Source organism: Lepisosteus platostomus, chromosome 28, assembly GCF_059453375.1.
Source record: "Lepisosteus platostomus isolate fLepPlt1 chromosome 28, fLepPlt1.hap1, whole genome shotgun sequence".
NCBI lineage: Eukaryota > Metazoa > Chordata > Actinopteri > Semionotiformes > Lepisosteidae > Lepisosteus > Lepisosteus platostomus.
This window is the reverse complement of record NC_142638.1, coordinates 3,828,897-3,854,429: the sequence shown is the minus strand read 5'-3', so window position 1 is coordinate 3,854,429 and position 25,533 is coordinate 3,828,897. Positions and strand designations below refer to the sequence as shown.

At 43.6% G+C, this 25,533-nt stretch overlaps 2 protein-coding genes and 1 long non-coding RNA gene across 5 annotated transcripts; 1 reads left to right on the top strand and 2 right to left on the bottom strand.

The window, feature by feature from the left end:
- Window positions 1-648: 648 nt before the first annotated feature.
- aoc2 (amine oxidase copper containing 2) lies at window positions 649-8,932 on the bottom strand. Its single transcript, XM_088622650.1, has 4 exons — window positions 7,200-8,932; window positions 5,902-6,187; window positions 4,566-4,698; window positions 649-4,061 (listed from the first exon to the last, which is right to left on the bottom strand). The coding sequence occupies exons 1-4, from the start codon at window positions 8,758-8,760 to the stop codon at window positions 3,774-3,776; spliced, it is 2,268 nt and encodes a 755-aa protein (XP_088478776.1). The 5' UTR covers window positions 8,761-8,932; the 3' UTR covers window positions 649-3,773.
- Window positions 6,171-24,533, top strand: LOC148638590 (uncharacterized). 2 transcript variants are annotated; one of them, XR_015930920.1, is made up of 3 exons: window positions 6,171-6,301; window positions 14,129-18,278; window positions 19,161-24,533. It is a non-coding gene; the product is annotated as an uncharacterized LOC148638590 (long non-coding RNA). The 2 variants fall into 2 exon arrangements; XR_015930919.1 differs by lacking the exon at window positions 6,171-6,301 and adding an exon at window positions 9,917-10,219.
- psme3 (proteasome activator subunit 3) lies at window positions 16,178-24,514 on the bottom strand. 2 transcript variants are annotated; one of them, XM_088622658.1, is made up of 11 exons: window positions 24,377-24,514; window positions 23,471-23,503; window positions 23,304-23,366; window positions 21,945-22,049; window positions 20,916-20,970; window positions 19,934-20,052; window positions 18,952-19,020; window positions 18,176-18,243; window positions 17,883-17,937; window positions 17,436-17,522; window positions 16,178-16,909 (listed from the first exon to the last, which is right to left on the bottom strand). In XM_088622658.1, the coding sequence occupies exons 1-11, from the start codon at window positions 24,416-24,418 to the stop codon at window positions 16,829-16,831; spliced, it is 777 nt and encodes a 258-aa protein (XP_088478784.1). In that variant the 5' UTR covers window positions 24,419-24,514; the 3' UTR covers window positions 16,178-16,828. The 2 variants fall into 2 exon arrangements, with proteins under 2 accessions (XP_088478784.1, XP_088478785.1); XM_088622659.1 differs by having other exon boundaries at window positions 20,916-20,967.
- Window positions 24,534-25,533: the final 1,000 nt, after the last annotated feature.

Below are 25,533 nucleotides of genomic sequence, written 5' to 3'. Positions count from 1 at the left end.
GTGGGATTTGTAGTTGACTATTGTCAGTGATTGATCTATTCAAACCAGTATGAGTAAAAGTTACTCTCACAGTATACGGATGTGCACCGGTGGCTCGTTAAGCTAGCCAGCTTGTCCTCGCAGCTGGTTTCTGATAACAGGGCACCCTAGAGCAGCAGCATTTAGTTCCTACACACATTCCAGTGAGCTCCACAGCTGGAGAGCAAGCAAAAGCCATCTGGGTTGCCAAAGTAGATCACGTTGAGCTGATATAGCACTTTGCTCCACACTGAACTAGCTATATAAGCACCCTATATACTTACAGTACATCTATACCCCTTTGTGTAGATACGTTTATGTGTATCAATGCTTTCATCAGCTGCTTGGTGCGCAGTTTGATCTATTTTGCACATGAATAGAGAAAACCCAGGCTAACAGCAGGATTCAGTCCTGGACCATGATGAGCTATCTGTGTGGAGTTTGTGTGGGTTTCCTCCATGTTCTGGTTTCCTTAATTGGTTTGTGGTAAAACTGGCTCTGGTGTGTGTGTCTGGCTCTGTGTGAGTCTTGTGCTGGACTGGTGACCCGTTCGGGGCATAACCGGCCTTCTACCTGTTCCTCCCCAAGACTCTGATTTGGAAAATGGATGGATAGAGAAAGTAATGGAACTTTAGAGCTACTTAAATGCTTTATTATTTACACATTCCCACATGGCACTTGTGATTAGCTGTTTAATCAGTAGGTCTAAATGAACAGTTCCACCCGGAGTCCAGGGGTTACACATGCAAACAGGACATGAAAAGTGCTCCATCATGGCTGAACTCTGGAAAGCACTGAGAGCTGTCTGGAAGAGCACGGCACGGGACTTCATCAAGCAAGAACAGTCATGTCGACCGGAGCCTGGTTTATAGAACCAAGAGCCCATGAAATCACAAATCTTTCTGTGTCTTACGAATCACGAGTTCCAAGGGCTGGGACTGTTTATGGAGCAGTCAGTAAATATGTGCATGACTGAAGGCAGATGTTTGCTAGCAATGAAACTTCTTTTCACAGAAGCCTATTAACCGATCAGCATGTTTTTGGACCGTGTGTGGAAACTGGAGCATCCGGAGGAAATCTGGGGAGAACATGCAAGTTCCACCCAGATAGCACCACATGAGCTGAACCCAGGATCCCAGTGTCACAAGACACCAATGCTAACCACTGTGCCACCATGCCACCAGATATTTCATATACATGTGATGGCTGCTTTGTATGTGAGATGTCTTCCAAGGCCACTCTTCTCTTAATACAGATAATTAGTTTGTCAGTGCTGGAGTGGGGGTGATCTCAAAGGCAGGTCTGAGGAGTCTGCTCACACTTCCTCACTCTTTCCTATGTGCTGTCACAGAGTTCATTCTCAAGCCAAGGTGTGAAAAACACACAAACGGCTATTCCAAAATTGGGTGGGTATAACCCTATGTAATTGGAGTTTTCTCAATTAAAAGAGTCATTATTCTGTTTCATAAATTCATAATGCATAATTCTGAAGATGGCTTTAATACGTTCAGCAGGAAATATTTGTACTGTTTGTATAGGAGCTCTGCCAAAGCTATTTCTGTACATCACATCTGGGGAGAAAGCAGTCCCATATATTTTAAGTGAAGCAATACATCACTCTCTGGACATGCCATTCCCTGACATTGTGTACAAAGCCCAGAGCCCACTCATTCATAACACTTCACCATTCCATCCGCAACGCTTTTATAAACACTGCAAGAAAACAGAGTCTTCAACCCAGATGAGGGCCAATCAGGGAAAAACACCCTCTCACAAATCGCTCTAACTTTTATTGAAAAATAAAGAGATTTTCTTCATTTTTTTTCTAAAAGATCACAATATCCAGTGCATTTATAAATGAGATTGTCCTGCAAGACAAACTAATTCCTGGAAAATCTGTGAGCAGCAGACTACAATTGAATATATATATATATTTAGAGAAAGGCTCAGTTGCTACACATATTTTAAAGCTCTTTAATAGAAGGTCCCAGATGCAGCCCAGTGTGCGTTTATAATTAGGTAAACTGATAGTGACTGACATTACACTACCAGCAGAACAGTAAGAACAAAGCTGCAGATGACCATTAGAAACAGTCAGTTTAATATTTTATCTTCATCTAAATTAAAATCTGTTTATAAAACTAAATATCCTGCAGCATCCTGAGACTTTGTTACCTTGAGCTGTTGGCATATGTAACATCAGTCACCTTAGAGTTACTTATTGCCATGTTGTTTTTAAAGAAACTGTTTATTGGATAATAATGATTAGAATATGTTTTCAAATAAATGAAGGTTTTGTTTTCAAATAAAAAGTCATGTGTTCAATAAACAAAGAAACGCTGTACTGTTCTATGTACCAAGATGTTTTTGCATGTTTAGAAGTCACATATAAACTCATCTTAAAACATCTACACAACTTAAAAGAGTAGGCATCTTTTAAATCCCACAGAATCAAAAATTTCCCACTCTGTTTCTTTGTATTCACTGTAGCAAGACCCAGCCTTTCCCAGTTCTGGTTACCCCAGCATCTGCTGGGTTTCAATCCAGCTGCACTTTTAATTGTTTAATTGAACCCCAAACTGATAAATTGGTTAATTAGATAACAAACATGGATATTTGTTTTCTGATTTGAAAAAGATGTTTCTGTTATTTCTGAGTTTTGTTAGGGAAAATAAAACCTCTGACCATTACAGAACTGAAAACAATCAAAAAAATCATAATTGTACATTTGGGGTTCAATTACAACAGTCAAGAGCTAAACAAAACCCTCTGTCATAACCAGCGGCTGCATGGAAAGTGAGGTTTATGGTCTAGTGCCAGAGTGGTCACACTTTGTCCCAGACAGCCACAGTCCAGTGCAGTTTACGGATCACTCTTCAATTTTCAGTTCCTTAACTCTTGGAACGATATTATTTTGACCACTGAAGTAGGTGATCAGTCTAGCAATTTACTGTAGATACTTTAATCTGAAATAAAACTTCCAATACACTATAGCTCTCGGGGACTGCAGTTGGTCAGTCCTGACCTAAATGAATACGTTAATTTACTGAACTGAGCAAAACTCACACATGATCCCAACCTTTTACGTAAGGACCTGCTGGATTGTGGCTCCCCAGGGCCACGGTGGTCCAGCTCCAGTCCACGGTACCTAAGAGAGGTAACAAGGCTGTGAGGAGGCTGTTTGAGCCATCTTGAAGGAATGCTGAAAAACCCAGAGCATCTGGCCTGGAAACTCCACCTGGGTCAACAGCCCTCTGGGTTCAGTGATACAGAGTTACAGTCCTCGAGGGCCTCAGTCTACCACTGCTAATGGACCATTAAACCATCACCTCTCCAGGAGTGGAGGGAAAATGATTGATTGGTTAAGGGAACAGTCAGCTCAGTCTAGGTTAAGTCAAAAAGCAGCCACTACCTGGGCCAGACTATTGAGCGAGTGGCCTCACATTGACCTTACGTTGCTCACCGCTCACAGTCAACACTGCCCCCTCTCAAGCCCCACAACCCTTCTGGTTTTGCAGTATAGACCAGTGGTTCTCAAACTGCGGTACGCGGAGCGCCCCCAGGTGGTAAGCCAGATGACCCTGGAAATTTGTGGTGTGCGCTGATGAATTGGGAATTAGATATTGAATAATTAAAAATGATACATTTTTCATCTGTAATTTACTTTAGTCGGTTTCAGAAATCTTGAGACAGGTTTTTAAAATTTCCTATTTTAATCTTGGATTGGGCTGCGCTGACCTTCAGTTTGGCATGTTTCACTCCTCGAATTTCATGACCCCCTCGAAGCCATTATAGGTGAAGGTGGGGAGACTTGGGGCGCAGACTTCCTTGGCCAGACAGGCGAACCTGTTGTTCGTGCAGCTGTCTGCTGGCTCGGAGGGGTGGATGTACACAGAGTCTGGGGAGTTCATTGAGGGATCCTCATCAAAGTAGTTGTGGGGCCTCAGAATCACTCCGCCGCCGTTGCCCACGGCAACGGTGTTGGGGATGTCTTCAGCATGAGGGATGTGGAGGAACCCAGTGGTTACCCAGGCAACCAGGTCCTTAAAGGATAAAACAAAAGCTGTTACATTATCCTTGTTCTACATTCAAAGCCTACCATTTCACTCAAATGAAAACTTCAATTAATCTGCTTTTTAATCAATTTTCAATTTTCTGGAACACATTTTTGCGGTTTTGTAAAGTTGGAGATTTCAGGATGCCAGCTACAACACAAGTGAATGTACTGATATTTTTTAATTCAAGGTGATCAGTCGTCATCTCTCTCTCGTTCTTCCTAATTTAGTAACATCAGTTCGTCTTTCTTGCCCGCGGGACCTGCAAAGTGTGCATGCTCAGGGTCTTAGGGGCCTGTCTGGGGTCAAGGGTCAGAGGTCAGTTGTGTCAGGTGAACCACCATTCCTCTGGCCGGCTGTACCTGGCCTGCTCCCAGCACCTCATGGCCAGCTGTGCACTGCTGCTGAGATTGTAGCCACAGGTGCAGCCTGCCGTTAGCCCAGATACTTTCACTGGGTGCAGAAAACCTACACTAGCATGTCAGCACACACCTCACTTTCAATGTTTTCGTTGTCTTCGATAAATTGACTGAAGTCGACCGCTGGGGACCAGATGTTGTTTTGGTTATACAGACTGCTACTGGTCTGTTCCTCATCTTTGTACTTGGTGATTGCCACTTTGTACCTGGATGCCATTAAAACAAAAGGAAAATATATTTATTCCAAGTTGGAAAAGAAAGACGCCACCCGTCTCCCCACCCTGACACCACTGCTGTTTTCAAGTTGCAGAATCATGCTTTTGAATTATTTCAAAGTCAGACAATCACTGACGAAAGTTACTCAGACGTGCCTCTTGTGACCTTGTGCTGCAGTACAGCTGAACTTCAATAAAAACTTTTTCATTGTGCTGTGGCAGCCGGTAGCCAGTAGATGGCATTGTATATCAGTAGCTAGCATGTTCACAGTATTTTAAGGATGGGTTACCGGACTTGGCCCCCAAAACACCTGTCCAAATTTCCATTCCATCTCCTATATATAAAACCCATCCTGATTCACAAAAGAGAATCACAAAAAATGTTTAGACATAATTGAGATAGTTGTTAAAAGGGAAGGAGCTTCAATATTAATAATTAATCCTTGCTTTTAAGAATTGTTCCTTTAAAATTAAGACATTAAATTATACGAGTAAAAATAATGTATTTTAAATACCAGGGAGCTTAGTATATTGTGGTGAACCTGATAGAGCTCACATTGCAGGAAGGCAGTAAATATGTGTTTGCGTGAATGTTCTGTTTAATGTAGTTAAACGTTCTGTTTCACATGCCCGGTACCGAGTTAGTGTGTACGTCCGCTTCCGGTTGAAAGGCTCGGAGAGAAGAAAATTAGATGCTTGTCTAATTAACAAATCTAACCCCAGAATTCCCACACCTGCCAGAATCTGAATGTCCTACTGGAAAGAAACTCAATAGAGCTGCACCCCAGTAGGTGATTATCTTGTCCCAGCCCGAGGAACAGTGAGCCTGTCTCATAATAATACCTTATTACCAATTTTTACCAATTAAAAAACAATACAATTTCCCTTCGGGATCTATAAAGTCTTATCTATCTCTTATGTGATGTATGTAAATGTTCTAAAATATGTTTTCACTGTAAATGTAAATGTTGCGTTAGTTGTCTCAGCTTTGGCAACATTGTAATTAACCGGTCACGCCCATAAGCTTTAAATGTGAAATTTCAATTTGAAGAAAGCATGACGTAAGCCTAGGTGCTGTTGGGTCATGGCTGTAGGAAAACTGCACAGACCCCCCTTCCTGACGTAATAAAAACGCTGTTTTCGCTGTCTCGTCGCCTTCGTTGTGACGCACGCTTGCCCCGGGGAGCAACTCACCGGGCCCAGGACATGGCTCTCTCCTCCGGCACGGCCTCGGGCAGGTGGTCCCCGGTGAAGCTGGCCACCTGCAGCCGGTAGGAGCGCGGGTGCCCCCACCTGTTGGTGAGGTTGCTGGCGATGTGCAGGTACCGGGCCGTCTTGGTGTCGTAGCGCAGCGCCGCCTCCCCTTCGGTCTTGAGCTGCCTCTCCACCAGCCTGGGGATCTGCGCGTACTCTCCGGGGATCCAGGGCAGAGAAACGTTGACAAACTCCATGTCTTTGGTCAAGAACATATTGTTTCTGCCTTTAAAATAAGCGAATGAAAAGCGCAGCATTAGAGCAGTCGGCCAGGCAGCAAGGACTAATAGTAACAATTCAGAACTGTAGTTCAAGATGCACAAAAGGCACCAAGTTAATGGTAAGAATAAACGGCAACGTAATTCACCAAATAATGAAGGGATTTATATTATTTCCCTTAAAAATACCGTATCGTGATGTTAGGCGTTCAGTTTTATTATTTTTGCACAACTGAACAGAGTGGAAGTAGCGGCCGCTTTCCTTGGCTGCAGTTTCTGTTGGCTGTATCTGAACCCTGGGGTTCCTAGATCCGCGCTGCGCCGAGCGAACACGGAACTCGAGAACCACTCCGGATGGGACCCCGAAACTTTATAGGGGCATCCCCGCGGCTAGACCTGCCGTTTCCCCACCGCCGAGACATCTTTTGAAAAAGACAGATTGGGATAAAAAGACATTTCCATTGGAGAAACACCTCTCACGTCAGCTGCTTTTTTCAGGACTGGTCTGTTGGTACGTTTTATCAGACTGTCCCTCTGTGCAGCATTAACTTGAAATGTCTTCATATCCCAAAGTTAGGATCCTGAGCCGGAGAGTTATTTGAGGTGTTGCTCAGCACGAAAAAGTTCACCCTAAACCCGGATCTTGCTCGTTGGTGTTTTAAGATGACAAAATAAAATTGTGTTTCTCGTTCAAATATGATCTACTTAAGATAAATGCCAATTTCAGAAACCAAAGTGGGTGGACTATTAAACCCTGCACGATGATTGAAATTAAATTACGAAGTATTAATTAAATTGAATGAAATTCCTTATTTCGCACGAAGCGGTAAAACAGTACAGGACTAGCTGCCTCTATCTATAGTTACACAGAAACTATAACAGGACCACAGATTATCAGTTCTAGTCAAACAAATTTATCAGACGGCTGTCGATGCGCCTTAACCATATCAGCTAACAGCCAGCCAGGCTCAACGCCAACCAAGGCCACAGAATTAAGAAAGGAGAGATACAGGCACGTACCCAACACATCCAGGTCTACCTTGAAGTTGATGAAGTGCGTGTGGATGTTGCCCAGTGTGTTCTCTGCCACCTGATGCCCGTACCGGAGGTTGTCCTCAGTCTTGTACGAGGAAGAGATGTAACCCGTGGCGTGCACTTTGGCCTCCACGGACCCGCTCTGGTAAAACATGAAGTCCCACATGTAGTCGTAGTTGCCAATGGCCGTGATGGTCCTGAAAACCAAGACGTTATTTGCCAGCCCCCCGTAGCTGTTGGAAAAGAAGTCGGAGAAGTGCCTTCGGAGCGGGCGGCCGGTGTTGTGCTCGAAGATGCAGATGGAGTTCCTGAACCTCTGGGTGAAGTTGGTGTCGATGTAGCGGTAGGTGTCCACGAAGGTGGCCGTATAGGGGCAGTCGACGCCGCGCACCAGCTCGTGTGCGAACCGCCCTATCCCGATGCTGGAGTCGATGAACTTGGTGAGCATCATCCCCGGGGTGACCGAACCGTACACCGACATCGCCTCCTGGACACTGAGCTCGTAAGCGATCCGCTCCCCTTTGAAGCGGATGTCGAAAACCCGCATGCCGGTCAGGGAGCTGAGGCCGAAGGCGAAGCTCCAGTCTAAATACAGCACCTGGTTGTTCCTGACGCTGTAGCGTTTGCCTTGAACGTCGTACTGTAGAGGACCGAATCCCGTGGGCTTGTGCCTCGGTTTCAGAGAACCGTAGTCACGGCTCTCTTTGTAACGGATTTTCTTGACTTTACCGGCCGCGTATTTTTCGTTCAGCTCCTCTAGGCTGGCAAAGTATTCCCCGTTGTACAACGCCTTTTCCACCTTCCACATGGAGCTTTTGGTGTCCCTGTGGTTAATCAGGACTTCAAACCCGACGGGGTGGATGTAAAAGCCACTCCTGTCGCGGAAAAAGGAGAACCAGGTCTGCCGGTCCCCCGACTGGATACCCCGGGGCATGCCCTCAAATGGGTTCAGAGTGTTGCTCTCGCTGTAACCGAAACTCTCCTCCAGGATGGTCTTCACCTTTCCGAACACCTCTTTGTGGACGAATTTAAAAAGGGCGACATATTCGCCGATAGTCACAGTGCGGGCGTTTATATGCAATTCTTGGTTGTATGTCTTCAGTGTGACGTCTTGGTGGTGGTCTGGGTTCGGTAACGGCCACACGATGTACTCCGAGATGCTTTGCTTTGACCCGGAGAACACCACGGCCTTGGCCTCTCTCCTGGGCCTTGGACCGCCCTTGTCAAGGTAGCGCAGGACCTCGCTCTTCGGGGGCAGGTGCAGCTCAATCAGGAAGAGGAAGTTTTCGGAGGGCTGCGCAAATACAGATCGGGAGATGTTCAGTGCGGACACGCTCCACATGTAATCGCGGACTTGCGTGTACTCTTCGCTGGTCAGATCCGCGAACACCAGGCCTTTGTCATCGTGTTTCTTGCCTTTCAGCGCGTCCTGGAATTCCGGAGCGCATTTGGGTGTCCTGGGCGTGTGCAAAATGATGAAGACTATATTGGCGACCACCGAAGCGAACACAAACACAGTCAAGAGGCATTTCAGTATCGTGTTCATCTTTTTTGGTGTCCTGTAAAATAAAAACCCAGCCGCGTCTCAGTGGGGGCTATGCGTTAGGACGTCTGGAGAGGTACAGTATAGGGATAGAGCCCGCAGAGAAGCAACAGGAAGGCGCGGAGCCAGGCCCCGTCCAGCGAAATGAGTCCTCCCCCTCCAAGCCCCTAGTCCACACAGCTGCGCTGCTCCAAGACCTGAGACAGCCTCCCACACACGCAAGGCACGGAACCGTCGATCTCTATCTCTGTCCCACTGCGCTCCTTCGAGATGGCAAACAAAGTCTGTCCCCTCCCCCCCCCCAAAAAAAAACATCCTCGCTATCCTCACCAGTTCAGGCCTCCCAGTTAACGGTTTTATGTTATTCTGTTTAAAAAGCTGTGCATAAAAGCGTCTTGGGAATGGGAAGGTGCTTTGGCGGAAGTTTTGTAGAGATAGTTAACTATCCCCTAACTTTTTGCATAATCTGTGAAAAAGCGCATCTCGGAGATAAACTATTTACACGCTCTATGTAATGTAATGCTTTTAAATCCTAACATATGGAAAGAAAAGCTTTTATTCATCTACTTAAGTAGCTTTGTGGCATCTAAATTATAGCTCTTTTCTGCCTCTTAAACCCGGGTTCCCAGCACCTGTTCTGGGTATCTGCACCTGCTGCTTAAATGAAAACGCAGGGGTTCTGTTATGTTAGTACGTAAATCGGCGTAGTTTTTCACTTAGGAGCAGGATTGGGAACCTTTAATTTAAATCACCAACAGCTGAAGAGCGACCGAGAGAAGGGAAGAAAAAAAAAACATGAAATGGGTTCAATTTAATCTGAATGTAATTCTTCGTGCGCCACGGTAACGCTACTGTTCGAGTAAATTGAACAGATTCTGAGACGACTTGAGAAATTGCGCTCGTCGTGCTGTGAAATGTCTCTCAAAACAGGGTATTGTTGGGACTGAAGCGACACCCCTAAAAGATTTATTCTTGGCCCGAAAGGCTCATAAGGTCACCCACCCTTTCTTTCGTCGACTCTGGCTACAGATTCAGCAAACTGAATTATTCCTCTGTTCTGCACGTTTGCACGAACGCCAAGATTTAATTTTAGTTTGTCGCCAGTTTTGGAAAGACTGTCTCCTTCCCCAGTCCAGTGCCCAGTTAACAACGCCTAAGCGCTTGACGAAATTAAGGAAGGCGTTACTCAGATTGTTAAACAGCCCTTTGTCTTAATCAATTTCCACCGGTACCGGTACTAAACCTGTACATTTTAGGCGTCTGACGGAGCGCGTAAAACCTATAAATCACGAACAGTCGCAACGTGGAGCGATGTTCGCAGCCAGTGTGCAGAACAGGAACCGGGATACTGTGCGACTCGTCAGACTTCGCTATACCCCAGTTGGAACCCGACCACCTTCAAGAAGAATTACCACGGCGTCTTCCTTTGGCTCTGATCCGTCCTTCTCATGACCCGGTCTTGGTGTGTATTGCCCGTATGGTGTTCTTAACCTTTGCTTAACATTAACCTTTGCTTAAGCGTATTCATACAGCCACTTTTATTCTCCCTTTATTAAATGAATAGCACGCTCGCTTCTAAATAAAGTTCAACCGGTTTGTGTTTCTCAGCACACAGCCCCGTAGCCTGATTTGGACTCGCAGCTATGCAAAGCGTATCAAAGGGCTGAAGGGCTCTCGTTTGGTAACTGCGTGTCAGTTGTGTTAATTTCCCGGTACGAGTATTTTAAACCCCGAATGACCAAGGCAGAGCCATCTCGCCCGATCACTTTAGGACCGAGAACAGAGGGGGCAAGTGGAAACTGAGGAGTGTATTTTTTACCTTTTTTTTATTGGTACATAGTTATCTGTAGGTGCGTCCCTTCCTGCCGTCGTTTGCCTGGCGATATAGGATTTGACTGCTGTTAAAGTAATTACAGGAGGCTGTTAATGAAAATGCTGAATTGGAAAACCAGTAAATGGAAACAATCTCAGACCAATCTGAGACTGTTTTGAGACTTGCACGATCAGTACGATTTTTTTTTTCCAGCCATGAGAAAACACTCTCACTCTCAGTGCAAATAAATTTCCGGGTTTTATGTTCTCAGGGTTTCAGGAGAGAGAAAAAACAAACTGCACGGTTTCATCGCATTCAACTGCTTTCCAATATATCACTGAGATCTGGAGCGTTTCCATAAACCCTGGAATGTGTTCAAACATTTGTCAGCGCTGTTCGCTCTGGTCTCGGCTACTCCTCCGTTCCTACAAGAATGTGCCGCGCATTAGCAACCCAAGATCCTGTTATTACAGCTAATTCAAGGTACATTTTAGCCAAGCAGAACTGCTCTCGTACAGATAATTGAGCTGCGAGAGTCGTGCCAAGTTCGCGGGGAATTACCGGCGAGTCATGCGAAGTCAACACGAAAACGGCAATAAATAAACCCCCATATTTCCCGGGATAGACTTTGGGCCTCTGTGACTCTGAACTGGACAAGCGCTTATTGAAAATAAATGTCATGTGGTTGTGGGTGATACTGTCTCCCTCTTGTAGTGCGATAAAGTAGAAGCTCTGAGTCGTATATTGATAGTGTTGGGTTGTTTTGAAAATTAAAACACACCAGAAGGAGAAATAGAAAGTTACAAACCTTTGACGTTCAGTGGAAATGTAACACCCCATCCCTGCCCTGAGTCTGACCCCTCTGCTTTCATGGGGGGGGAGGGCTCTTGTCTGCATTCTGTAGGGTCCCTAGTCGGACTTCAGTGCTTCCAGATGTTTCCTAGTACTGTGTACACCGTTTACATGCACAACACGTTTGAAAGGGGCTTCCTAAACAGCACACAACCAATCTGATAAAAGTCCATGAACTGTGACTGTACATTGTTAATTGTTAACAGATTTAGAACAATCTGTTTGTGATGATTGCTAGAAGAACAACATTCCTACCTCCCAACTCTTGGGTCCTGGGTTCGATTGCAACCCGGGATGGGAGCACCTTCTGTGTGGAGTCTGGGTGTTCTCCCCAGGTCCTTGTGCGTTTCCTCCAGGTGGTCTGGCTTCTCCCCACAGGTCGCAGTCTCACTGTTGAGGTTAATTGGCAGCTCTGATTTGCCCAGCAATGGACTGATGCTCAGCTTATGTGCTTGCTGGGTTGGGTTCCAGCTCGTCACAGCCCTCTAACCCTGCTCCCAAAGAGCCCCAATCCAGTTCGTGTCTTGATCCTTCTAAACCACTTACTTAAACTGAGGTGCACTCATATTAGTGATCAATTAATGAGGTCATGTGTTAAAAAGGGAGCCCTGGGACTTCTATGGGCTGAAGAATGTTCTATTTTTTTTGTTCCAAACTGACCTCTGAACTACAGAATTGAATGCACCTCCTGTATAACTGATCCAGGTCTTTCAAAAGTAAAGATTTAAAGGTTCGGTATAACACCTACTGGCCTGGGGCTGTCAGGATTGCAGAAAATCCTGCTCTAATGAAATGGTTCTCAGTCCTGGTTCTGTTGGACCTCCCGGTCTGCTGGTTTGTGGTCCAACTGAGCCCTTGATCATCATTGCTAATTGGTGCCTGTAAATGATCTTCTTGCTGGTTTAGTCTATTTTCTGCACTTAGTTCTTGCAGAAACACAGTACCTACGTTAGGGTATATTATTGCATTCTCTCCTGAATTTGCTAATTAGGAATTTGCTCACTTGTGTTGGATTCAACAGCTCTTATCAGGTGACCTGCTGATGATGAACCTACACAGGTGGGAATGAAACCATATCGGACATCTCCCACAGTGAGTCAGTGTTTAAATTCTCCTCTAGGAGGGCTGGTTATATTATAGCCTGAGTGAGGTTCCGCGACTTGCTCATTAGCAAAGGTTTCATAACAGTTTTAAAGTTGAAAGACAGTTTTAAAAAGACCTGAAATAAAAAAAAAATCTTTGTGATTAAGAGTGCGACCGGTGCAAATCCCGTCAAAGACAAATGTTCAATATTTTGCAGACTGGGGGTCTATATAAACCTTCCACGCACTTCAGTCTCAGAACCTCGACAACATGAGTTTTTTTCCAGATCGGACCAGATTAGAGTATTAAAAGTCTGTGATAACGAGAGGAAGATGAGCGGAATATCCCCAGCTCCATAAAGCTCTGCTTATACTTTGCTGAAAATACAGCCATGTAATTTAGTTTTCTCAGTTAACACAACAGTTACGAGAAAAAATAAATAAAAGACGAAATAATATTTCCGTAGTTATCTGTGTGCGTCAAGGGCACACAGCGGTTTCGTCTGCACTAAAGATGCGGATTTTTTTACATCCTCCTCCTTTATCCAGTATGAAATGACGTCTCGAACAACCGTATTATCAATTAGTGTACGAGTAATTAAAAAAATGAAAAAACAAATGAAATAATTTGCTGCTGTTTATCTAACTGGATCGGGAATTTCTGAATCCCTCTTCCGAAGGCGCATGTGCCGCGACACCGGCTCTTAGGGTGACAGTCCAGCAGGTTTTGTTTTTCAAATCATCCGCAACCGCTACGCTGACGACTGGACTTGAGGAGCACTACACTGAATAGACCCTGAACTGATTTTCCAGACCCGTTAAAGTACAAAAATCTATTTTCCGCATCTTTGTAATACGCACACGTTGAGCTTTCGCTTTCCAGCGAAGTTTTCAGCTGTGTGTTTGGGCTAGCTTCATAGTGCCACCTGCTGATCTGTGGCAGAAAAGGCACATCTAACAGCAAAAGTAACCATTCCCTGGCCATGGACAGTGGCCTATATTTTTCGCCGTCTGACTTTATTTTCATGCGTAATAATAACCATCCAGTTCAGCAAACATGTATTGCCAGCCAACATACTGATTTTATTTTCCCTTCGTTTTCCTTCGTGTCCCCTGGTTCGTATTTTGACATTTCCTTTTTTAATACTAGACTTTGAATACTTGATTCAAGCTCCCCCTGTAGTCTTTGTCCTTACCTAAAAATATTTTTTTTACCTATAGGACATACGTAAGTAAGTATTTGGTTGCTCTCCTGTGGACACATTCCAGAACAGCGATATGCTTTATGTTAAGACCATAATCATACGCAATATCCTAAATACACTCTTACTGGTGCATTATACAAAACTTAACATCTCTTGATTTAGATCGCACACTGTTTATCTGTTAACTACATATCTAGCATTCTGTTTGCCTTTTATTGTTTTTCCACACATTGTCTAGAAGATGATGTGATAAAATAGTATACTAAGTCTTTTGCATGAATAGATTCTTCAAGCTCGGTGTTGCCTGGCACATTCAGGTCCCTGGCTTTCAAGAGGAATGTCAAAGATTCCTGAAAGGCAGAATTTGCAAACTGGTGCAAAGCATGATATTAATTCCATCCATTTTCTTCTTCTTCCAGTTAATGGTCTTGGAGCAGCTGGAGCCAGTTCTTCTTCTTCCAGTTAACTTCCAGTTGGAGGAGCTGGAGCCAGTCCCGGTGTGCAACAGGTGCAAGGCAGGGGACGCCCTGGATAGGACGCCTGTCCATCGTAGGGCACATACAGACACAGACATGAGCATACACCCAGGGTGAGTCTTCCCAAAAGCCTACCAGTATGTCTTTGGATCTTATAAAGGCAAGCATTTTATTAGATTGGTCAGAAAGCATGATCTATCATTTGTATTGCTTCCAGTGGTGTTGCACTAGCCTGTGATCATCAAAATGGGCTCCCTCTTCATAACCAATCTAATTATTGTCACGTCTGTTCAATAAAATGTCAGTACTCCTGCTACAACAAAAAATGCCATTTCCTGATAACTTTGCAAAGATGTTGTTGTAAGTGGTTTCATTTCATACTGCAGTGTATATTGTAACTTCCAACTGTGTCTAAGGCTTTTGCACAGCTGTGTACTGTATAGCAAGAAACCAAAACAGAAGAATGCAAAGTAATAGTAAATTTTATCGTTAAAGTGCCTAGTACTGTAGAGTCCTCCCCCTACACTGTGAGTGTAGTGGCAACACTAGAGATAAGCGGTTTCTTCTGGCAAGAACAGATCATAGTTATCAGGGCTGCACTTAAGCAGCTTGTGCTGAACAAGCCCTTTATTCAAACAGGAAAAAACTGACATGTCAATACACAGAGCCAATGGTACAGCAGTCATCCCAGTATAGAAAAACAGTTTATTTTGCTTTTAATCTCAATTACGCCTATAGGTATGAGATAAACACTCTTCCTCTGCTCATGTTGGTAAACATGCTGTAACGTTCTGGTTACAGGGTGATATCAAAAAAGAGCCACAGAGAAAGGAGTCATTATGGCTAAAATTAACAAGCCAGGCCTGACAACCTCTAGTTCATTCCATTGGCTTTGATTTTGCTACTTTCTCAGGCCCATTCCCTCATACTAGGCTTCCAGTCTAGTCTTCAGGGTCTTCCACAGCCTGTTCAAGCCATTAATAGAACAAACCAGATGCAGTAACATGATCATTTGAATGAGGTCTTGCATTTGCTGTATATTTTTCTGTAGCATTTGGTCACCATGTCTGTTTTGATTTTTATTTGTAAAATTTATTTTGAAAACCAAGCACCCTTGTCAAAGCTGATGGTAGAGGAAGTGAACAGGGGAAACAAATTAGTGTTGCACAAAGCTGTTGACACCCACAGGGGAAGCAGACACCTGAAGCACATGCATATGCCCTACTTTGTGATGCTGAAGCAGAGGCATAGTTAACAATCACATACACGTCAGGGGCTTCGAAGAAACTAAGTGGCGCTGCAGACTGGACGACTCACTCTATCTACGAAAGAGATCACAGACTCTTACAAATAACCGATAGTAACCAGAACTCTGCTCTGGGATAACCCAGGGAAGATGTATGCAGACAGCAGGAAGAGATCACAGCAGTGTTTGAGCGTGTAACAGGTTAATAATTGGGAAGAAAAAGACTTCGGAAAGGCAGTGGGACGAAAGGGAATACATCATTTTAAAAAAAGCTTTTGTAAAAAGCAAACGCTTTGAAATAATTTTATTAAGTAAAATAATGACTTTTCATTAAAAAAAGTGAACACGGATAGATTTTGAAGCTGATAACATGATGTTTTGAGTTGGAGGGCAAAATATCTAAAATATAGGTAAGTGACAGGTACCTCTCCTGTCTGAATCGACATCTTGTTGAAATAAAAAAAAAGTCAACCAAAACTTTGTCTACCTCCAAGGTACTGCACACAGAACCGAAATGGAAATAAGGACTTCCACCTGACAAATGTTTTACAGGCTTCTGACTGTCTCAGAGCAGTTAGCAAACCAACATTTGATTCTAAAAGTTGCCTAACGGGGGCTCAACACAGATTTCTTACTAGTTGTCATCTGCAGTGGTAAACCAGGACGAATTGAAAACTGAAAACAAATATTGTTCATTGTTTAAATAGTAACTGACCAATACTCAAACCAAAAAATAGCTATTTAAAAAAAAAAAGAGGCTTGAAAAGAATGAATAAAAATTTACTCCAATCTAGTTTTTCTTCTTTAATAGAGCAGACTCCCTAATGCGATGTGATTCTGGGACATACTGGTCTGAACACAACGTTGATACATGACAAGGAATTTCCATGTTTCTTTTCAAACCCAGCTGGTTCCGATTCCTTTTATGTTGTGGGGGGGGGAAATGAAAACTTTTCTCTCTAGAAAAAAAGAACCTCCCGAATCCCTCAAGCCACACACTGCAAAAGGAGCAGCTTTCGTGCCAATACTTGATTTAAGTCTTGACAGTGAAAGGGGACAGAATTGACCTTGGTTCAGATTGTGTCGTCTTAATAAAAGCTTTTTTTCCCCCAGAGAGAAAAAACATTTAAATTAAACATCACTGTCCTTCGGCACACACGAGTCGTGTGCCAAACGCGTGTCCGTCAAAGTTGCGAAGGGTGTTCTTGGAAAAGAACACCCGTGGTTTAAAACCGCAAACCATCACATTTTTTTTTGTTGTTTTTAATTCTAGCAATAAAAGCTTGATGTCTCCTGTGCTTTCTGAATCCCTGCCAGTTCAATGCCAGCTTGGTCAAGTCCGCTTGATCAGAAACCAGCCAGGGCAGCTCGGACGCTGGCGGGGAGTCCCTCTCTTCCTAGTAGAGGGTCTCTGCGTTACTGCTTCTTGGTCTCTTGATCTTCTCGATGTTTTTCAGGATCATGTCGTGCAACGTGACCTGTGTTAGGAGAGGACTAGACAGTCACTTTGCAGCCTTTTACCATGGAACCAAATAGGCTTAAAAGGTCCGCTATCGGTCTCGGTACAGGACGGGATGAGACGCCCTCTAAATAAATCGCAAGCAGCCGGTTGGCAGTGGAAGGAGAACAGTGCTCAATCTCACGAGAGCACTGATCAAAGCCATCTGTCATTTTACACAGCTCCCCTGCTGACGCGGCTGCATGTGACAGTGATGTATATGCTCATTTTGCTAGTAGTCACAGGGATCACTGTCCCCACCTGTCAAGGATAACCCCTCCAAATAATTGGGGGCCACTAGCTGGCCAATCACATCACCCCTGTCTGAAGTGTTGATGTCTGGGCTACAGGCCTCAAGCAGGGCACAAGGTACACGTGTAATATATACACATGCATTGAAATAGCCACATATTATAAACCTAATAGATTTTGCTATATAAATAAAACAATAATCTGGTGCTCTGCACTATTGCATCACAGAGAAGGATCAGGGAGGAGATACTCACATATTGATTTCTCAGCTCCGACACAATGATCTTCAGGCTGATATACTCCTTCTCATCGATTTCAGTCACTGTGCGCCGATAGTCCTCCTGTAACCCAGACCCCAGAGAGAGCACACTTCTTCACTCATAACACAGGGCTTATGATGGTACTAAATATTTATAAAACAGGTCTGTGGGGCAGGAACTGAAAACTATTCTGAACTAAAAGGGTAATTTTATGTTAGTTTCTCGTGTTCCATTTATGATATAACTGTAAGGAATGATAATAATAAATAATAATTATCATTATTTTTACTCTTATTTGCACATTTCCATTTAGCTGCAAGGAGACACTTCTGTATCAGAGCATTTAATGCATTTGGACAGTCTTGGATCTGCAACATATTTCTGGTTTTGTAAACCAAGCAAAATTCTAGAGTTTACATGAAGTAAGGGGCACTAACTTACCACGTGTGGATATTTTGCTATTTTAGACACCAGCTTTGCCCTTGTAATGTAGTATCTAGAGAGGAGAGGAAAGAGGAACAAGACTCACGCCTGAAATAAAGGTAATGCTTATTAAATACATTCTAAAAGCATCTGTCATCAAAGCATTAATACCGAAGAAGCAATGTTTGCAGAATCAGCAGCAGAATTTGCTGTCCCTGCTTGCTGGATGGAACGGCTGTGCAATGAGAGACTGGCATGGTTTCCTGTAGTCAAACAAGAAACAGGTGGAGAAGATACTGAACCATTTATACCTCGAGATCTGGTCCAAGTATGAGGCCGCCTCGCCTTCCACAGTCCGCAACTCAGCCACCGTCTCCTCCTGGGGGAAAGAGCGCAGGGGGCAGCATTGGGAAGGTAAGAAACTTCACCTTGAGCCATTGTAAAGCTAGCAGCTCATTGCAAGAACCAAATGAAAACACTGTACACATCGGTCTCAGAGTTAGTGAAGAAGGCAGCACATCAGTACCAGGTCTGCTTGCTACAGTACAGGAACAGTTGGTAACATCTGCTCTGAGCAGACACAGTAAAGCATCAGCCCACCATCTGTCCTTCACAATGGTATTTTACATGCTTACTGGTGTATTGCATGTTCCCAGGATTCAGTAGGGAGATCGAACAGCTTCCTGCAGACTATCAATCTTAAATTGTGGTCATAAATGACTGATTTGTCAAAGGCAGTTTTGGGGATACACACTTATAAAGCTTGACCACAGATTTGTGCCATGGATCCAAACAAGGCAAACCTTTAAGAGTGACCTTAAGGCTGATGTCTTTTCCTAATACATTTATATAGCTCCTGTTTTCTGTTATTTAAAAAAAACAATGGCTTGCCTTTGGAGAGCCTTTAAGGATAAAGAAATCGGTAGCCATTTCCCACTGATGATTTTAGCTTTTGAAGTTAATACTGTTATAACCTGGAAATCACTGGTATGGTTAAAAAAAAAAACAACAGTTTCATTTAAATATTTAACCTAGAAAACTACCTGAAAGCAAAAGTGTGCTGCTTTATTCAGGCCCAGTTAATTACCTGGATAGAAACGCCAAAGTTGTTGCCATCTTCTATTCTTGGGATTAGCAGTTGGACCCACATTTTGACCTTAAGGTTGAAGACAGAGGAGAAGAGTGACATTACTATTGTAATAGCTTCTCAATATTATATTGAGAAGAGTGACATTATTATTCATTCCAGGCAGACCCAACTGGCAACTTCTAAGATACTTTCCATCACTGATGCAGGTCAGAACACAGGTACCTCTTAGAAGAAATGTGTGAAGAGCTCCAGGGAACAGGAGAGATCCACGGCAGGGGTCTGTTTCACTCTAAGCTGATGCCAGTGTTTGGGGGACTTGGGGTGTTCTCCCCAAGTTTGGGTAAGTTTCCTCTGGGTGCTCCAGTTTCCTCACACAGTCCAAAGACATACTAGTAGGTCAACTGGCTTCTGGGAAAACTGGTCCATATGTCAGTGCCCTGCAGATACTGGCAGTGTCCAGTTTAGGGTGTACCCTGTCTTAGACTCATTGCTTGCTGGGATAAGCTCTGGCTGCCATTTGACCCTTAATTGGAAGAAGCAGTTAGAACATGGATGGACTGCTGGATTAGCACCATCACCTGATGGGGGGGAAATGCCAGGCATTCCTAATCCTTTTAAAATAGCCTTGGAGTGCTTTCACTTCAGGTTTCAGATCAATTCAGATCACAATTTTACTAAAAGCAACGTGGTCAGAAGCAAAAGACTTAATAAGATGAGGCTGAGCATTTGTCCCAAATCATGACATGTAAAGCTGTATCAATCTCTAGCCACTGAGAGGACCACGGGGCCTTGATTCACTGTCAGTGATTTAAAGAAGCAATTAGCTATTCCCCTGGCATGGAAAAGATTTTAACTTTAAGAAGCTTGGAAAACCTGCTGGATTCTGGAACACAGTGACTGAAGACAGGAATCTCTGGGAATGTCCAACACATGAACAACATCTCCAGGAGTATCCACCAGGTGTCCACCAGGAACCTACTGTATTGCATTTCTCTATCAGGGTTCTGATCTCCGGCTTGACTTTTTCAATAAGGTCCACCAGCTTGTTGTTGCTCTTCATCATTCCCCCTGGCATCACAAACACCTTGGTGCCAGTCACTGCACAGAAGAAGAAATCAACATCACTATAGCAAAGCAACAGGCATCCTAAAGGCAGAGAGGTCTCCCATTTCATTTGGTACTGCCATTCCCTCCTGCATGTGTAAAGAAGGAGGCTTGCAAGTCAATGGGGGTGGGTTAGGGGAGACTGCCTACTCCTCCTCATTCTCCAGTGTGTGGCTGCAGGATTCATGACTACAAACTGAGATACAAAAACTCAGCTGGCTATTTCAAATTGGGTGTGTAGAAGAAAAATAAATGTTGATTCTATGGGATTTGAAAAAAAAGTACAGCAGGAAAGAAAGATCTTGGAGAGCAGTCTAGTAAAGTAGCAAAAGAACACAGGACTCATTATAAACAAGGTCATTTGTTTTGTACTTGGCAGCTGATTGATCCAGGTTTTCATCCAAATGTTCCTTAAGGGAAGCCAGGGTATCAGCTTCAACAGCTTGGCTTGCTAGCTTGACTCAGACGCCCACAACCCTTTGGGTACAGAAGAGCCTCTTGGTCTCAATTTTAATTGCACTTCCCCATTGGCTTCTCAATGGCTAATGCATAACACTCTGCATTACTTACTTTGACCTAGTCTAGGAAACGTATCACAGTAGAAAACCACACACAAGTCATATTGTAGGGCAGGTAGGACAGGGATGTAAATAGAAAAAATATGCAAATGCCTTAAACAGCCCCTTTAACTTGTAAGCAATCAAAAAGGGCACATGCACACTACCACGCAACTACGACACCCATTTAATAGTTTGACATCTCAACCTTTCTCTGCACAAGCACCACATCCAGCAGACCGGCTCGGCACAACACACAATCGCCAGCCTAGACGTCACTAATGACACTCAGGAACCCACCTTGGCAGTTGTCATCTCCTGCCCCATCTTCCAGCTTCCTCTTCTTGGTGTTCTGCTGCAACGCAACAGTTTCATTTAAACATTAGTGGCCTGTCGCAGCTCTGCCTGGGCACTGTGCTTTTCTCACACCTGCCCGAGCGCTGCAGTCTAACAGGTTAGGAAAATGAACGCATGCCTTTAGCTCAGGAGATTGAATTAAATCAGTATGTTAAGCCAGTCTAGTGCAGGGAGAATAGCTTCCAGGTTTTTTTTTTTTTTTTTTACACCCACCAACTTGGAATCAGCTGACTCAGATCAGATCACATCTAAAACCCGTACTGGCCTGCAAGAATAGAGGGCCAGCATCTAACAGTCCTCGTCCCTCCGGCGAACCAATCCGGGCCTGCCCGATCCAGTCCGGTTCTTATATACATGACACACGATGTCACAGACGGTGTAAGAGGAGAGTCACTGGGCAGAAAAGCTTCTCTGAGAGAGCACCGGTTTCCATCGAACAGGAAACACTAAGAATGTCCCCAACACTACAGGATAAAAAATAGAATACTCTTGGCATATTTCGTGCGATGGCACCTCAGATTTTACCTCATGCCTGCTGTTGGTGATTCCAAACGAATTTAAAACAATTGTTACAATGACAAATTTTCACTTTTCTACAAAAAAAAATCTACGACCAATTGTTTTGTGGTACAATTTTCTCTTAATCAGGGTACAGACATGAAATAAAAGCCTTGATAACAGTTTAAAAGGGAGGTGGGCTGCAGGAAAATAATTGAAAATGTTGGGGAGGAAAATAAGAAAAGACCTCTCCTAGCTTGTACGAAGGCCATAGTATTTAGATGAACTGATAATTCCATGTGGGAAGGGTATGTTAAAAATAGAACCATTGTCAATTCTGCATTGAAAACAAAATATTAAACCTCCATGTAAATCAGCCCTCAAACAGGCTCAGCCATCAATCCAACTGTTTGGACTGATCGGTTTTATCAGCTTTTAAAAAACAAGGCTCAAGAGGAACAGCATTATACTTACAGGCTCCAGCCCATCGTGGCTGTTTGTGAGGATGATGGGGTCAGGCACGGATAAATTGATCTCTGAATGGATGTCTTTCAGCTCAATGATGTTTAAGATCGGGTCCTGAAGAACAGCAGATCAAGGCACAATGAAAACACATGTGAACGTCAGCAGCAAAAGGTTCTGCCTTGAAACCGGACCACAGCCTTCATCTGAAGAGTCCTGTCAAACCACCAGCCTTGGAGACACGTAACTTTATCCTTTCCTTTAACATCCAAGGAGTGATGATTAGTCCTTGAGCTCAGAGACCTCAGCTTGTTTTAAGACCTCATTAGGCTTTAACTGTTCCTTCGTCAAAACAGAAAACACATGTCCTTAAAGATGTGTTCTTTTTTCCCCCCAAGCATATCTGCTTTTTAACATTTTTCGTTAGTTCCCTTCTTGAGGAAATAAACACAAGGCAACAGAGAAACATTTCCCGTTCGGCTGAGCAAGGGGTAAAGCTCTATTCGCTCACCATATGACAGTCACACAGCATTGGTCACGTACTCGGCAGTGATCGTTCAAACCAAGCACCAGACCTTAAATCTCTTCAGTAACTCCAGAAAACGTGAGGCTCCACGTTACTGAACTCAATTCTAGCCTGATTCACACATTGCTTCCAGCACTGCTGTGTTGCCCAAGACGTAAGGCTGCTAACTTAGAAATGTTAATTAACTTCACCCAGTACAATTCCGGGTTCTGGGAGCGCGGTGACCTTTTTAAGCCTCTCTCGGACGTAGATATCTGGCTACACGGAGGGGGCTTACACCCTCTCCAGAACTTCGATCTGCACGAAGGTGGTTATTTTTCTCCTCTGCGGTATTATTGCCATCCCATCAGCTCTCCGACCCAAAGGTCTGGCTAGGGTGTAGTAAGCGTTGATTTCAGCATAATGAACAGCAAGTCGTGTAGGTGAACCAGCAGGGGGCAATCTTCTGTTGAGGACAGAATTACTAATTGAAGAGCCCCACTATGGGGACAGGGAATACCGTGCTGTACAATGATTTCAGATGAGATTGAACTAATGTCCTGATTATTTGGTTGTTAAAAGATCCCTTGAAACAGTTTTTCCAGAATTGGTATGTTAAGCAAGCATCTTGACTAAATCCCATTCTGGGCTTGCACAATCCAGCATGGCTAAACTTCTGGAGTAATTCTCACCACAACTGATTGGTGATTTGCTTTTCAAAGGTGAATAAAGTGCTCTGGGAACCACTACCAAGGAAAGTGCAGTTTAAACGCAATTCGTCTTCTTCCAGGTCTCCTCAGCTGTGGATAGGAGCTCTTACACAACGAAAACCGCGCAAACATAACGGTAAAAATCGAAAGACTTACCTTAAGAAAATGATCGAGTTCCAGTAACTTCTTTGGAAAGAAATTTGCGACTAAGTCTTCTGCCTAGAAAAGTAAACATTGGGAAATGCGAGCTCTAAGTACAGTACAATTTATTTTTTTTATTTACGTTAAAAGAATCGTTTTAATTTGAAAGCAAAAGTACTTACTTCACCGGTGATTCGTTCTCTGAAAGCATCAACCTGTAGAAAGAGTAAACGTAAATCGGGGTCCACAACTAGACTGTCAAAGACTGAAACGTTACCCGTCTGTGTAGAACATTGCCAAGGCTGTGCATTTAATACAGTAACGTAAGATTACGCTTGAAACAGAATACAGCACAAATGCAATAACACGTGAACATGATGCTGGCCAATATATCTACTGGGTGCAAGATTTTTCATTCGTTTTCGCTGTCTGTAGCTTCATCGGGACTGTCTCCTGAACCGAATTGTTTTGTCACTCAGTTTTTATATAAATATATGAGCACATGAGCCGTGCGACTCTGAAGATATAGATTTCGAATAAGATAAACACCCAAGATATCCGGCTGCAAGGAAGTAGCTGTTGAAGGGACAGCAAAAATGTTTACGATCGTTTTTATTCTTTGACACAGCTCTTGGGATTGGACCCGGACATTCACTCAAAACAATAAAAAGGACACGTGTCAAAAAACACGAATTCCAAACGCAGGCCAAATCGCACTGAATTTATTGTGCATTACAGGCGCTACGATCATACTATTATTTCACATTATGGAAAAGACTCAACCACAAACGCCTTAATTTCGACAGCAGCAGACACGCACCTCCGGCCAGAATGAAAGAAGGGGCAATACTATTGGAAATATCGGAATATACGGAAATATCCTGTTTTAACTTCAGATAATTCCATATAAATCGGCATACGCAGAGCAATTATGACTATATCTGTGAAGCACAGCGCGGGAAAGCCAGGCGATTATGCTAGGCACTTATTTAATACCCCGGCCTTGTGTTACAGAAAAATTTCCGACTGTTCAAATTTCAACACCACATCCCCCTCGCGTCAGTCTTTCTCGGATTACCGTCTCTTACCTTAGTTTTGATTTCATTGTCCACTTTGAGGAGAGAAGACATTCTATTTTCAGACAAATAGGGAAGGGAATCTGAGATCGTATTAACAGAAATAACCGTGTGGCTCCTTTCAGCTCCTATTCACAGCCACAAGGTATCAAAGGGAGAGAACGAGAAATGACGTAGAAAAGCCGCGACGACAATGAGAGGCGAGGAAAATCACCCAACCACGTGGAAGTAGCGTGAAGCTGGCTACACTAAGCGACACGAATGACCCGGAAGTGTATGTCAATAGCCGAATTTCAATCAAAATAAAAGACTTTCAGCTACCACAGCAGCTTTTGAGGAGTATAGCAACATTTAGCGAAGTGACAAGCAGCTGAAACACCTGCTTTGTTATTTCGTCATGGTTAATTTGAGAGAGTCCTTTTTTAAATTTTAAATCGCCTCCACTTATCTCCAAGTTTGACAAATCTAAGATTATTAGAAGTTTGTATTAATTTTACAGCCCCTTTCTACTACTGTAATATACTGCTATATTTTTTTTCATAAAAATGTTTTTTTTCTGTTCAATGAAAAAGGTTTTAAGATGCAAGCTTTTAAAGGAGTTGTATCTGAAATTTGTAATTAAATCAAATCCTTTATTATATTTAAATTCAATCATTTTTTTAAACTATAACCAGGGACAAAAACATTTTGTGCACCATCAAAAGTGGTGAAACATACAATGTTAAGACAGTCAGTCAATAGCAAATCACCCTTCTTCATTCCGTTTTAAGGATTGCAGAATTGGATGGGGAAAATTTGTGCCTCTCCAAAGGTGGGTGCAATCTATTGCACAGACCCTCAGCTGATAGAAAATCACCTTGTTTTTGTCAGACAAGTGTCTCTGTCAAAACTGCTGGGGTCTGTAGAGCACCTCCCATCCCCAGACTGAGACCGTGCAGTGATGGACAGGGAGCGGTCCCACCCACCTCCCGACCAAACACAAATTTGTGCCTCTTCAAAAATACCTCATATCTATTCTACAGACCCTCAGCTTATAGAAAATCGCCATGGTCTTGTCAGATAAGTGTCTTTGCTAAAGTTGCTGGGGTTTATAAGACCGTAAAGTACGGGCCTTGTGTAGAATCACGTGATCCGCAGAGCACCATATTACCAGCAGTTGGTTATCATTC

Coding starts and splice junctions, on each gene's coding strand:
- psme3 (XM_088622658.1), bottom strand. CDS start 24,418: ATGTCTTCTCTCCTCAAAGTGGACAATGAAATCAAAACTAAG. Junction 23,367..23,470: donor GAGAACGAATCACCGGTGAA/GTAAGTACTTTT, acceptor TTACTTTTCTAG/GCAGAAGACTTAGTCGCAAA. Junction 22,050..23,303: donor AACTCGATCATTTTCTTAAG/GTAAGTCTTTCG, acceptor GCTGTTCTTCAG/GACCCGATCTTAAACATCAT.
- aoc2 (XM_088622650.1), bottom strand. CDS start 8,760: ATGAACACGATACTGAAATGCCTCTTGACTGTGTTTGTGTTCGCTTCG. Junction 6,188..7,199: donor GGTAGACCTGGATGTGTTGG/GTACGTGCCTGT, acceptor CTTATTTTAAAG/GCAGAAACAATATGTTCTTG. Junction 4,699..5,901: donor AGAGCCATGTCCTGGGCCCG/GTGAGTTGCTCC, acceptor AATGGCATCCAG/GTACAAAGTGGCAATCACCA.